At 37.7% G+C, this 13,909-nt stretch overlaps 2 protein-coding genes across 2 annotated transcripts; one reads left to right on the top strand and one right to left on the bottom strand.

Moving 5' to 3' along the window:
• Positions 1–1,464: 1,464 nt before the first annotated feature.
• zgc:77056 lies at positions 1,465–6,989 on the bottom strand. The gene is given in 3 exon segments (NM_212698.2): positions 1,465–2,195; positions 4,930–5,074; positions 6,772–6,989. Coding segments are annotated over 3 exon segments (456 nt in total). The 5' UTR covers positions 6,880–6,989; the 3' UTR covers positions 1,465–1,992.
• A 519-nt stretch (positions 6,990–7,508) lies between these two features.
• Positions 7,509–11,502, top strand: tmem42a (transmembrane protein 42a). Its single transcript, NM_001386405.1, is given in 3 exon segments — positions 7,509–7,807; positions 8,343–8,489; positions 10,515–11,502. Coding segments are annotated over 3 exon segments (462 nt in total). The 5' UTR covers positions 7,509–7,636; the 3' UTR covers positions 10,659–11,502.
• The last annotated feature ends 2,407 nt before the right edge of the window (positions 11,503–13,909 follow it).

Here is a 13,909-nt window from a genome sequence, read left to right as displayed (position 1 = left end):
TGTAAACCCTAGAGATAGTTATGCTTGAAAATCTCAATGGATCAGTATTTTTTAATAATAATACAATATAAAGTGGCTGGGATTGTATGTTAGTATATTAAAAAATATGTCTTGTTGTTTTGATTCATTCATTTTTTTTCAGCTTAGTTCCTCAATTAATCTGGGGTCGCCACAGCGGAATGAACTGCCAACTTATCTAGCATTTGTATCACGCAGCAGATGCCCTTCCAGCTGCAACCCATCACTGTAAAACATATGTATTTTGGCATGTAGAAATATATACACTACCTGACAAAAGTCTTCTTGGCAATCTCAGTTGTAAGAGTAAAAAATAACTTGACTTCTAGTTGATCATTTGGAAAAGTGGCAGAAGGTAGATTTTTCCAATGAATCATCTATTGAAGCATCCCAATCATCACAAATACTGCAGAAAACCTATTGGAACCCACATGGACCCTAGATTCTCACTGAAATCTGTTTGGTGAAGGACAAATCACAGGGGCATGCGAGAGATCTGCAGAGTGGATGGCAACATCAACAGACTGAGGTATCAAGGCAAATTCTTCAGCAGGATAACGCTACTCATACTTCTCCACATCGAAGTTCCTGAAAGCAAAGAAGGTCAAGGTGCTCCAGGATTGGCTAGTTCAGTCACCAGACATGATCATTATTGATCATGTCTGGGGTAAGATGAAGAAGGAGGCATTGAAGATGACTCCAAAGAATCTGGATGAACTGTAGGAGTCCTGCAAGAATGCTTTCTTTGCCATTCAAGATGACTTTGTTATTACATTATTTGAGTCATTGCAAAGATGTATGGATGCAGTCCTCCAAGCTCATGGAAGTCAGACACAATATTCATTCTTTTTCCACTGCACCTTGACTTTATATTCTATAATGTACATTATTTCAGTTAAGTGACAAGACTTTTGACTAACCAGTCAGATCTTAATGTCCTAATTGAATAATTAAAAATCAAAGCATGATCATATTGTATTTTGGTAAATTAAGTGTAATCTAGAGGCCTTTGCCTTTCATAAGAGCCACCTCTGATACCAAATGATCAACAAGAAGTCAAGTTATTAATTGTTGTTCGTAATACTTGGTTAGGCGACAAGATATTTTTCAGGCCGTGAACAATGCTCAGCATAATTGAGTACATCCCATTTTGTAAACAAACATTTGTATCCATTTCTCAGTGAAATATATGTATGTAATATGTTTTGGTGCATTTGAACTTAACATATATTTATTAAAAAAAAAAGTTTTAGTTAAAAATATTGACAAAGTAACTTATGTATTTGTATAATGATGTGTCGGTGATCTATGTGCCAATCTTTTTTTTTTGTCCATAAAATATACATTTCATCAGCCTGGTAATTATGACAAAGTACTCTTTCTTTTTCTTACCTAAACACTAACTTAAAATAAAAGCATTTTTTCAGAACTGCAAAACAATATGAATGGTGGTAAAAACATTTTATTCCCAAATGCATGTTTTCCCTGAATGTAACACAATGTGTAATAATAAAAACTCCAAAGTCCCAGAATCAGGGATTTTGGGTGCCATCTGCTTAAAAAAAAAAAAAAGAATAATAAAAGCAAATTTGCGCCGCTCCATTATAGAAGCCATATATGTACATCCTGTTGAACATTTTCAACGGGACAGTTTCATTTCTATGAAACATTAAAGAGCCTCTTTAAAATGTTGTCTATGTTCAATATTCCATCATATTTGCATGTCAGATTAACCCAATGTTTGGTTCACACAACCATCAAAATATATCATTAAGGATCAAATGTATATAATGTATAATTAATGTAAAAGAGGCTCATAATGACTCGTATGTTTAACAAAACGCTTTAACAAATAAGCTGCATGAATTCACTTCCACAAACATCTATTTACATGTATTAACATCTACACACGAAATAGTTTTTTTAAAAAGCAGATTGTTCTTTGCAATCTGACTCAGAGAAACCGCAGACAAACTAGTCTTCCTCATCATCATCATCACCTCCAAATGATAGCAGACTGCTGTTCTTCACTTTCACGCCAGCTTTAGGCTCTTTCTTCTCACCATCCTCGCTTTTCTTCTTCTTGCTAGAGCTGGCAGTAATGCCTTCGAATTTATCAGACGAGCGCTTGACAGGCTTCTTAAAGACGATCTTTCCATCAGATGGAGGCTGTTCATCTGGAGAAAATAAAAGCATTTACTTTAATCAGTGACTTCATATTGAAGACTGCTATATTAGTTTTTTTTTTACTTGCATCATAACTCACAGAAACCAACAAATCTGCCTGCCAGCTTTTGGTATAAGAAACATTAAATGTGTGTCAAAAGTTACTCTGTCATTAAAAGATTTAGAAATAATACCAAGCTGAAAAAGTTTGGCAGTTTGCAACTGTTGTTGGGCAAAACCAAAACACTTGTGAAATAAATAACACGATTAAAAAATAAAAACAAATAAAATCATTTGACCACTGTATCTAATAACACACACACACACACACACACACACACACACACACATATATGTATATATACACACACACACACACACACACAAACACAAACACACACACACATATATATATATATATTTACACACACACACACACACACACACACACACACACACACACATATATATATATACACACACACACACACACACACACCGACCAGGCTGATGCTCAATCAACATGTCTGACAGATAAGAATGTGCCAGGCCAGTGATTAGAGATATAAAAACTAAGAGAAGCATTTTAAAAGTGACTCGTTAGTGCGCAGGCAGCCGGTGCAAAGAGCGTAAAACTGGTGTAATGTGGTCATGTTTCTTGCTACCTGTTAAAAGCCTTGCAGCAGTATTTTGAACTAACTGTATCTATAGATAAGGTTTTGTATTCATAATTGTATTCACATCCCAATATATATCACAGAAATACAAAAATTTGGTAATGTCAGATTTGACCAATATCAGGCAACCCTAATTTAAGTATCCAGTTTTGTTAAACTAATTTCCATGACTTTTCCAAAACTTTATGGGTTTTTCTGTTTTACCAAAACTTTTTCAGGCCTGGAAAATGCCATGTCAAAATTCCATGACTTTACCAGGTTTTCTTTGACCGTATGAACCCTGATACTTGCATTTAATGAGCTCTCTATCTTTATAAAACCATTTTTACCTATTTCATTTGATGGGCCAACAAGAATTAACCTTGTGAAAGATGTAATCCTTTGTTACCCATGTAAACAATGCATGTAGGCTACAGTTACAGGCTTAAGTTGCTTTTATATTCGCACATTCATTCAGTGACAACTTGTGATATGCTCACTATATTGTTTACCATGGTACTTTGAATATTCTGCCTGAAATCAGGTAATACGACTTCAAAACAGCATTAGTACTATTTATTTGACTGTGAACAATCTTGTATTTTGATAGTCATTCCAGAACGCAGCAGCACGAGTGGTCTTTAAAGGTTCAGGACACCCTGGAGAACTTTTTTTTTATATTAGCAGATTTGTGTGTGTAGCCGTTCATGAAGGCTCGTATGTGTTTGTTTCCATGATCCACGGGGTTTGTTGCATGTTTTTTCCCCGCGATCCTATCAGGGCCGATCATACAGCAAAGCTGTGTGTGTGCTGCAAGCATTTTTGTCGGGAGAGCAGTGCGAGAATTGAAGAATGGCGGACGTTGACTTTTATCAGGAGTTCGTTCACATTGACACATCGCCGTGCTGCTGTGTTTGCCTAAATCCTCTATATTATCAGCAGGGCTAATGGTTAAAATAGACAGGTCAGGAGACCTGCTGCACTGAGTCTGCATTCAAGATCTATAATTTAGACACGGGGATCGAGGGAGAATCCTCATTTATAGCGTTTACTTAAACACACTTATCTTCATAATGATATAAATTGTGGTTATGTATATATGAAATTACGAATAACAAATGTAGCAGGGCATTAATGTACTGTTTATTTCTTTGCATTTTAACTTTGTGAACTATAAACTCATGCGTCTCCTCACGGTTTGTGTCTCAGTTTGTGAGCTAACTGTCAACAACAGATATTCGCTCCCCTTCTTCCCTGCTGGCCTCGCCCACTCCTGCCCGATGCTCGCGGAGCTCCACGCCCATTAATCATGCATCTTTTGAAAAAATTCTGAAGTAGACTTTAACCGAAAGTGGGGGGTGTCATGGCCCTTTAATGAACCTAAAAGAGCACATGTCACTCTGCTACTCACCTGTTTGCACTGGCTGCCAGTTGCTGCTCGCATCAAATTCAAAGCTCTGATGTTTGCCTACCAAGCCACCTCCGGCTCTGCTCCTTCTTATCTACTCTCACTTCTGCAGATTTATGTGCCCTCCAGAAACTTGCGTTCAGTGAATGAACGTCGCCTCGTGGTTCCATCCCAAAGAGGGAAGAAATCACTTTCCCGAACTCTCGCATTCAATCTGCCCAGTTGGTGGAATGAACTCCCTAACTGCATCAGAACGGCAGAGTCCTTTGCTGTCTTCAATAACGACTAAAAAGTCAACTATTTAGTCTATACTTCACTTTCTAATCTGCAATTGCCTCTCTGGCTATACCATTAACTGTACTCCAAAAAAAAAAAAAAAAAAAAAAAAACTTGCATTACTAACGCTTTCCTTCTTAGACTTTACACACCTGAAACGTGTCTAACGCAATTATTCATTGTTGCTCTTATAGTTGTGTAAATTGCTTCCTTGTCCTCATTTGTAAGTCGCTTTGGATAAAAGCGTCTGCTAAATGACTAAATGTAAATGTAATTTGGTTTCACTATTTAGAATTTGCAAAGAATGCTTTTCTGAAAATGAAATTATTAATATTATTAAGGAGAAAGTCCGAATGTGTGAACATGAAACCAACTTTACCTCCGTGTAGGCTACCATTGCATTACCTGTGTTTTCCTCCTTTGAATCTTTTTTCATCTTCATAACCTCTTCAGCACTCAGATCCCCCTTTTTGAGGACCACGACCTGCGGCATTTCATCTTCTCGGTCACTGTCCCCGCTGTCATCATCACACTGTGGCATCTGCTCCTTCTGCAAAAAAACAAGATTTACTTCATCATTTCATTGTGTAAATAAAAATGACGGACGTGGCAGAGTCTGGAGACACCATAGAAAATGTTCTGCTGCCTAACATCCTCCAGCATGATCGGTTTCGCAGTGGGTCAGTAATAGAGTGTGGTGGCATTTCTTTGGAGGGCCCTAACCCTCCATGCGCTCGCCAAAAGTAGCATGACTGCCATTAGGTACCGATATGAGGTCCTCAGACCCCTTGTGAGACCATTGCCGGTGCGGTTGGCCCTGAATTCCTCTTAACACAAGACAATGCTAGACCTCCTGTGGCTGGAGTGTGTCAGCAGTTCCTGCAAGACGAAGACATTGATACTGTGGACTGGCCCGGCCGTTCCCCAGATCTAAATTCAATTATCCCTCAGTAGATCATCCACCACCTTACCAGGAGCATGCCCAGGGGTTGTAGGGAGGTCATACAGCCATGTGGACACCACACACACTACTGAGTCTCATTTTGATTTGTTTTAAGGACATTGCATCCAAGTTAAATCAGTCTGTAATGCGTTTTTTTTTTTTTACTAATTTTGAGCGTGACTCCAAATTCAGACCTCCTTGTTTTAATAAATTTGATTTCCACTGATGGGCTGCACGATGGCGCAGTGGGTAGCATGATCGCCTCACAGCAAGAAGGTCACCGGTTCGAGCCTCAGCTGGGTCAGTTGCTGTTTCTGTGTGGAGTTTGCATGTTCCTTCCGTGATCGTATGGGTTTCCTCTGAGTGCTCCAGTTTCCCCCACAAGTCCAAAGACATGAATTGGGTAAGCTAAATTATAGTGTTTCCTTTGTGCCAAAATTCCCTTGCCTGCCTCCTGCTTTTTCCCATTTGTCTTCGTCTACTCTCATTACCCACATGTTCAGGAAAATAAGCATTGTTGAACTAATTATGTTGTCTGTTGATGTCAGCCTGATAGTTTTTTCCTGTTTTGTACTGTCAGATTCTCTGAGGTATTCTGTCATCTGATCTGTTGTCCTTATTGTTGTCTATTCATCTTTACTGTCATTCTTACTGTTATATATGCTGTCGTCCTTATGGTCATCTGTTCTATCATCATTACCCTCAGCATTTGATGACAGCATGGACGACAGTAAGAATGACAGTATAAACGACAGCATAGACGACAGTAAGGATGAAAGTATAAATGACGACAGCATAGACGACGGTAAGGATGACATTAACGATAAACAGACAACAATAAGAACAGATCAGAAAAAAACCGTCAGGTCGACAGATTAAGACATCAACCAACAAAACGAGTTGGGCAATGAGTAGACGAAGACAAATGGGAAATACAAAGCAGAAAGCAGGCAAGGGAATTTTGGCACATAGAACCCCATACTAAATTGGCCGTGGTATACGTGTGTGAATGAATGTGTATGGATGTTTCCAAGTGATGAGTTGCAGCTTAAACGAATATTTCATTCATTCAGAATCAGATCTAGGATGTGTTATTTTAGTGCTTTCCTTTCATTTTCTTGAGCAGTGTTTATATAATAGAGGTTGTTTGAAAAACAAGTGAGCTGCCGTACAGGACAATTCGGAGACATGCATTTATTTTACTCATCTTTTTACTCAACATTTACACATCTTCCTATTTTATTTTGGTCCACTCCAATGAGTACTACTGAGGTGCGATCAAACTGACTAGAAAAAACACTTACTTTGGTCTCCACTGTCGGCCCTTCTTTGAAACCAACATCATTCTTGAATTTCTTCAGGAAAGATGGTTCGGCTGGCTTCACCCATGATACGTTGCCCTTTTTGCTCATTGTGCCTTAGTTAAAATCAGCCTGATAAACTGTAAATGCGCTTAATGTTTCGCAAACACTGGACAGTAAACACACAAGGACCTAGCGTGGAAAGTTAGCGTCATCGATATGCGTCTGTTACTGACCAATCAGCGCGCACACTCGTTATTTCTACATTGAGAGGCCACTGTTACAGGATTCCACTTTCCATTACGTATATTTCCTGAAGGGGCGCTTGGAGGCCCATAAAGACGAGTTTTCTAAAAATCCATGTTCATATCACTGCCATTTGTACACTACTCGAACATCCACTACAACATATTAAGTAAACGTATCAATTTGAATGATATTATTTGTGATACAAATACAAGTTTTTGTACGTAGAGCATAAGACGTACTCTTAAATTACTTTGATAGGTCCGTTGTAAACAGCATTGAGAAAAGTAACAGGTACCATATGACACTAATATATTTAGTAGTGGTTTAAATACAATTTTAACACAATAAAGTTAAACATTTTTAAAAAGCAGTTAAACAATACATTTCTATGTATTTTGCAGTTCACCGGTTAAATATGTAACGTTAGTGGCGTTAAAGTCCCGCCTATATAACGACGCCGTGATTCGTGTCGATTGCCAATCCTGTTTGTTCTATTTCTGTGATTCGCAGTAGGAAGTTTCATTATTAATTTATATGTCTTAAAATGTAAAAGATGGTGGTCAAATAATGATGTTAACGTAGCCCGCTCTTAGTGAGTCGGTAAGACCGAGCTGGAAAGATGTTGCCTGGCGTGTTTTATGCGCTAATGGCGGGGTTTTTGGCAGCTTTAGCTTCATCTTCTGCTAAGTTGTCACTTGGTGCTGATTATCTGAAAGATGTGTGTGAAACAGGACTGAAGATCTGGACAGACAGACAGGGAAACTCTGACGATGCTACAGCTTGTGACTGGGTAAGACGTTGTCTATTCTACCAGAAACGTACATTAGCTGTCCCTGAAATAAAAACAAATACAGTGAATAAAAAGTATTTCATCCCCAAGATGTCTAAAATGGACTAATGGTTGATTTCTGGGAGTTGTTCTGTAAAGGATTGTGTCATTCATTTAGTTCTTAGATTGTTTTTCTTTATTTTAACACTTTACAAAGGTAAAAACACTGTCATTGTCCTTGTCCTCAGCCCATTTGAACTGACAGCTTTAATAGTTTTGTTATTCTAAAACTGTTATTTAGAAAAAAAACAAAACTTTAGGTTTAGGTTGTTATCATTCTCACCAATTGAATAAAAACATGAAATTATATATACATTCTACACATAAATACTACAATTATATAATTCAAATACATTTACAATTGTGCCCATGTTTTTGTCAGTCCTGTCTCATTATAACTCGGAAGTGACATCATTTGATGGAGGAGAAGCTGACAGTGATCAAGGATGCTTTCCATTATTGAATTACATGATTTTATGCTTGTGATTGATCACAGTTGCATATACCTTTGCGGCTGCTGTGTGGAGGTCTTCTGTTTACCTGCAATGCTGTGATGTGGACCTTCTTCTCCAAAGCCCTCCGGCACTCGTCTTCCTCTGCCCGGGCCACTGTGACCACCACTGCCTCAAATTTTATATCCTCTGTGAGTTAAGCTTATTTTTTTTCCCTCAAACCTTCAAGTTTATCTGCAAAACTAATTACTTTACTGAATCCTATAAATCTCTGAAACCTTTCACCCAGAACACATAAAATATTTTAAATGAAATCTGCACAATGGCTAAGTGGTTAGCACTGTCGCCACACAGCAACAAAGTTTCTGTTTCGAGTCTTGGCTGAAGCAGGAGGCCTTTCTGTGTGAAGTTTGAATGTTCTCTCCATGGGTTGCATGGGTTTTCTCTGGGTGATCCAGTTTCCCCCCACAGTCCAGAGACTGCAAAATAAATATGCTAAAGTAATTTCTGGCTTATTTCGCTGTGACAACCCTTGATAAATGGAGTGAGTAAATCCATTCAGTCAAATATTGGTTCTGGACAGAGTACTTTTAGCTTAGCTTAGCATAGATCATTGAATCGGATTAAAGCATTAAAGACCATTTTGATAATTTTCCTATTTAAAGCTTGACTCTTCTGTATTAAATCATGTACTAAGACCGACAGAAAATGAAATTTGTGACATGTTTGAGCGAGATGCTAATGGTTTAATCCAATTCAATGTTTTATGCTAAGCTAAGATATAAATGCCTCCACCAGACCAAAAGATTGGCTGAATGGATTAAAAAAAATGCTAAAACTCAAATTTTTACAGTTTTTGCCCAATTGTTTACACACATTTTCTGAAAGCATGTCTCATATTGTCAGAACTCTACACACAAAACACACACACACACATTGGGCAAAACCTTTCAAGTCTTCCGCAAAATGAAACTCTGCTTTCAAAACGACGTGATTTCTTCTCAATGTGGTGTTTTGTTTTCAAATGACACACACAAGCCATCACATGGATAGACATTTATAAGAACTTCTTGATCACTGATATGTTTAATGTTAAACACTATGACTACTTCTCCATTCATCATAATGACTCACTGTAAGCCTTATTTTGTTCAGTGTTACACTAACTACAGACATACATAGGCCTACAGAAGTGCATTGTAAAATATTTCAGAATATTGTTTTTATACAAAACACACAATTAATAAATATATTTTACTGTATTTTTCCCACAAAAACAGTATACACAGTGTTCATCAACCAACACAAAGTTGCACACAATGTGGTCTACATATATACCATCAACAGAAGTATTTCCTGAATACGGTTACATAAAAAAATAAAATAAAATAAAACCCCAAAAAACAGCTATACTGCATCCTCTTTTCTGTTTTGGTCTGGCCAAGCAGTGGGGGAAATGTCACCTTGCATGGTGGATCCAGCCATGAAAAGCATCCACTGCTATAGCTTGGGGAAGGAGTATATGTGTGTGTGTGTGTTTGTGTGTGTGTGTGTGTGTGTGTGTGTGTGTGTGTGTGTGGATTTCGGTCGTACACATTTCATCCCTCAATTGGTTTGATGAATGGAGATTATGGAGGGAGATAAACAACTAAAAAACATGGGTGGGCAGTGAACCAGTTATGAACCAGATGAGCTTTGATTTCTAATTTGCAATTCTGTGTGACAGGTGTGATGAGTTCGTATGCTGAGTAAGTAGGGCAACTGACTTTACAATTTTGAATGACAGTGTGTTCCTTGTGAAAACAAGAGATTTACTGCATGAAAATTGTGCCAAATGCAGCTAATTGTGTGTAGTGTTTTTTTAAAAAGTGTGTTTGAAACCTGCAATTTGAGTGTAAAGTAGGAATTGTGCTTGTAGTTTAGCAGAATTGGTTCAGGGGGTAGGTGCATCAGTTACATGTTCTAGTCATTGTGTCTGAAGTACAAGTAATTGTGTGTAAACAATTGGGAAAAGCTGTAACTCTATGGGACTTGTAAAATGAGCCTATTTCCAAACAATATACATTAAAAAAAAGTTGAGTATTTCTTTAATGTTCCAAACATGGGCATATTCCATAAGGATATAATTAAACATGAGGGAAAGCAACTGATGACTAAATGATTATTTATCTGTTAGCTAACCCTTGAATAATTCTTAATGGGTTTTTATTTTCTAGGCTTTCCTTGGACATGTGATCTTCGGTGAAACTCATGCCACACTGTGGTGGGTTGGTATCATTTTGACCCTGACCGGGCTTTTTGTCTTGCATGGATCAACTCCTCAGGCTCCACAGGAAAACGTGGATAAGAAACATGAGTAGATAACACAGGGAGCAACAATGCCTTATCAAATGCTTGAAGTCAATCAACCAAGTCAGACAGCATGAAAGATAAGCACTTAAAGCTAATAAGGATTTTTTATGCAAGACTGCGGTACAAGTATCTTTTATAAGAGCATTGCGGTTCATTTATTAATGTGAGTTTTAGTCATGTGAATGTTGACACGATGCAAAGCTTCTAAATGTGTCTCACTTTGTGCCTGTAGTCAGTAGGTTACTTCAAACTGTGACATGAGATGTTTATATTTCATTCTTATCATTTTTTTTATTTGGTGGGGAGTTGTTGTTGGTTAATAGACCAAATACTATAAAATACTTGTTTAAGCTTTGGAATTAAAACAATTGAAGAAAGATAATTGTGAATTTTATCTCATAATTTGGATTTCCATTTTAAAGTTGAGAGTTTATTTTGTAATTTCAAGACTGTAAAGACTGTAACATTGTGCAAGTTAATAATTAACACATCATAATTTTAGGTTACTGTGAGGAAAAACTGAACTCACAATTGCAAGAAATAAAAGTAGGGTTCTAAGAAAAAACAAAACAAAATCCGTGAGATATAAATGCAGAAGTCTGCCTCTTTTTCTTGCGATTCATTTTTCTCTGAATTGTTTGTCTTGCAGTTTTTATAATTTTCTATGAAATAAGAAACAAAAGCAAACCTTGAATTGTGAAATAAAGTTTCAATACCTTTTGTATAATCCTGTGGCAGAAACAGGCTTCCATAGCTGTGAATCACAATTGAGAAATCTTTTACCTACAAGCTTGAGATTTTAAAAGTCTTCTGGAGTAAATCGATTTGAATAAACATTCAATCATTCATTCACTTTCCTTTGGCTTAGTCCCTTATTTGAAGAGTTCACACTTAGCTTATGATTGATTACAAAGCATGTTTGAAAAGCTGTCCAGGAAGAAAGCCCTGAGCTCATAAGATCCTCGTGCCCTGGGCTCCCTCCCATTGCAAGGCGAGAGGGGAGTTTGAGCTCAGGTAGATCTCGAGAACTTCCTTGTCGTAGTAGCTGATGAACAGATAGTGATGCTCTTAAGAGATAACTTGCTAGGAGCATGTCTTTGGTGCCGATTTGGAATAGTCAGTTAACTTAAGTTGCATGTTCTTGGATAGTGGGAGGAAACCGGGGAACCCGTGGGAAACCCAGGTGAGCACGAGGAGAACGTCAGCTGGATTTGTAAGGACTAGAACCAGTGACGTTCTTGCTGTGAGGCAACAGTGCTGTCCACTGGGCCAACGTGCCACCCGTCTAAGATAGGTGGAGGATTCAATTTATTTTGCCAATTCACCTATAGCGCATGTATTTAGACTGTGGGGGAAACTGGAGCAGGCGGAGGAAACACAAGGGAGAGAACATGCAAACTCCACACATAAATGCCAACTGACAAAATCAATGTCCATTGAGATGATCCTCTTTTCCTTTTCTTGGATGTGTTTGAAATAATAAGAATACTTCCATAGCAGAAATATAAGGCTCTGGCCTTCCATCTTCGCTTCTGTCTGTTCCCGCAGGATGCCTATTCTCTTATTGAGTGTGATTCAACATGACTACATTCATTTAAATTTAGAAATTTATTTTTTAAAAGGTTATTCATTAAAGAGTAACTCATTCATTCATTCGTTTTCTTTTCGGCTTAGTCCCTTTATTAATCTGGGGTCGCCATAGCAGAATGAACCGCCAACCTATCCAGCATATGTTTTATGCAGCGGATGCCCTTCCAGCTGCAACCCATCGCTGGGAAACATCCATACACACCCATTCACACACATACACTACAGATATTTTAGCCAACCCAATTCACCTGTACCACATGTCTTTGGACTATTGGGAGAAACCGGAGCACCAGGAGGAAACCCACGCAAATATGGGGAGAAAAGTAACACAAATATTTACAATAACACTGTGCCGCCATTTTCAATCACACATACAAGAGAAAAAAAAGCATTTTATTTTTCTAGAAGTTGTTTTGTTACAGTACACTGGCAGTTCAACATTTAACAATATTTAACAAAATTAACAATATCCCTATCAAATAGCACATAATATGTCTCTTTTTTGGCATAAACTCTTTTACATCATATTATATCTGATGAGGTTTTTCATTTAGGTTCTTTTTAGTTCAGTTGCGTGTCATTTTCAGTAAACCACTGACCTGAAATCTATTTCAGAGGGGGAACACCACCACAAAAGCAGCATCTGTTGAGCACTGCATGACATTAAAATGTATTCTGCTCTGAAATCACATCAGAAAATGAACCTGATACTATGTGTGTATATTAAAGTCCGCCTTGCTACTTAAACGGTTTTATTTAAACTATGGACTTTGTAGAAAAACAACATATTTATTTCAAGAAAATTTAATGGAAGTTGTGCAGAGTAACATCAGATAATGGAAAAAAAAAACAAAATATGACAAACAACAATAATGGAGCCTGTAATGGAAAGATACGCTGTTAGAAAATGTGTAAAAGCACAAGTTCAGTCAAATCTTACAGCAGATCCTCAATGCATTTTTGATAAATAGGGCCTTTGGGAAAGACTCAATAGGTTTACAAATGAGCACCATATTATAATCAGTTCTTCACTTGGATTTGCATAGTAATTAAATTATCCTTGTTTCGTAGCGTTTTAGGACATTAGGAGGCCTTTACCCAGGTAGCAAAAAATTCTGGCCCAGATACTAATAATTGATATGTGGGCATGTAAGTTTGGCTTATCTTTTCCCACATTTAAAATACATTTTTATTATTTTTAAATAAAGAATAAAATTCTACCTTACAGAAAAAGCAGCCCTATAGCCCGCCTAAAACGCAATGATTCATGAGTTTATCGATTTCATTGCAGTCGTGACACACCAACATGTCTGGCCCAGTTCAGGCTCAGTTATGGGTTTTTAACTTGGCTGAGACTTGGCCCAGATATGTTTGGCCCTTGTCTGGAAGCCAGACTGGGTCCAGTCATGTACCGAAATTCACTGCGGCATATGGGCCAAGCAAAAGCTGATTAAGTGGGCCAGAAATATTTTGCTATGAGGGTAGTTAATTAAAGGGATAGTTTAGCCAAAAATGAGCCAACATGTACACCCCCTCATATTGTTATAACACCATATTTTGTCCTTGTCATAACACAAACTGAGAAAGTAATATTTATTTTTTCAATCATTTTCTTTTCGGCTTAGTCCCTTAATTAATCATAAGTCGCCACAACGGAATGAACCGCTCA

This window comes from Danio rerio, chromosome 16 (genome assembly GCF_049306965.1).
Source record: "Danio rerio strain Tuebingen ecotype United States chromosome 16, GRCz12tu, whole genome shotgun sequence".
Lineage (NCBI taxonomy): Eukaryota > Metazoa > Chordata > Actinopteri > Cypriniformes > Danionidae > Danio > Danio rerio.
Note: the sequence above shows the minus strand (reverse complement) of the source record. Positions and strands in the feature narration are given on the sequence as shown.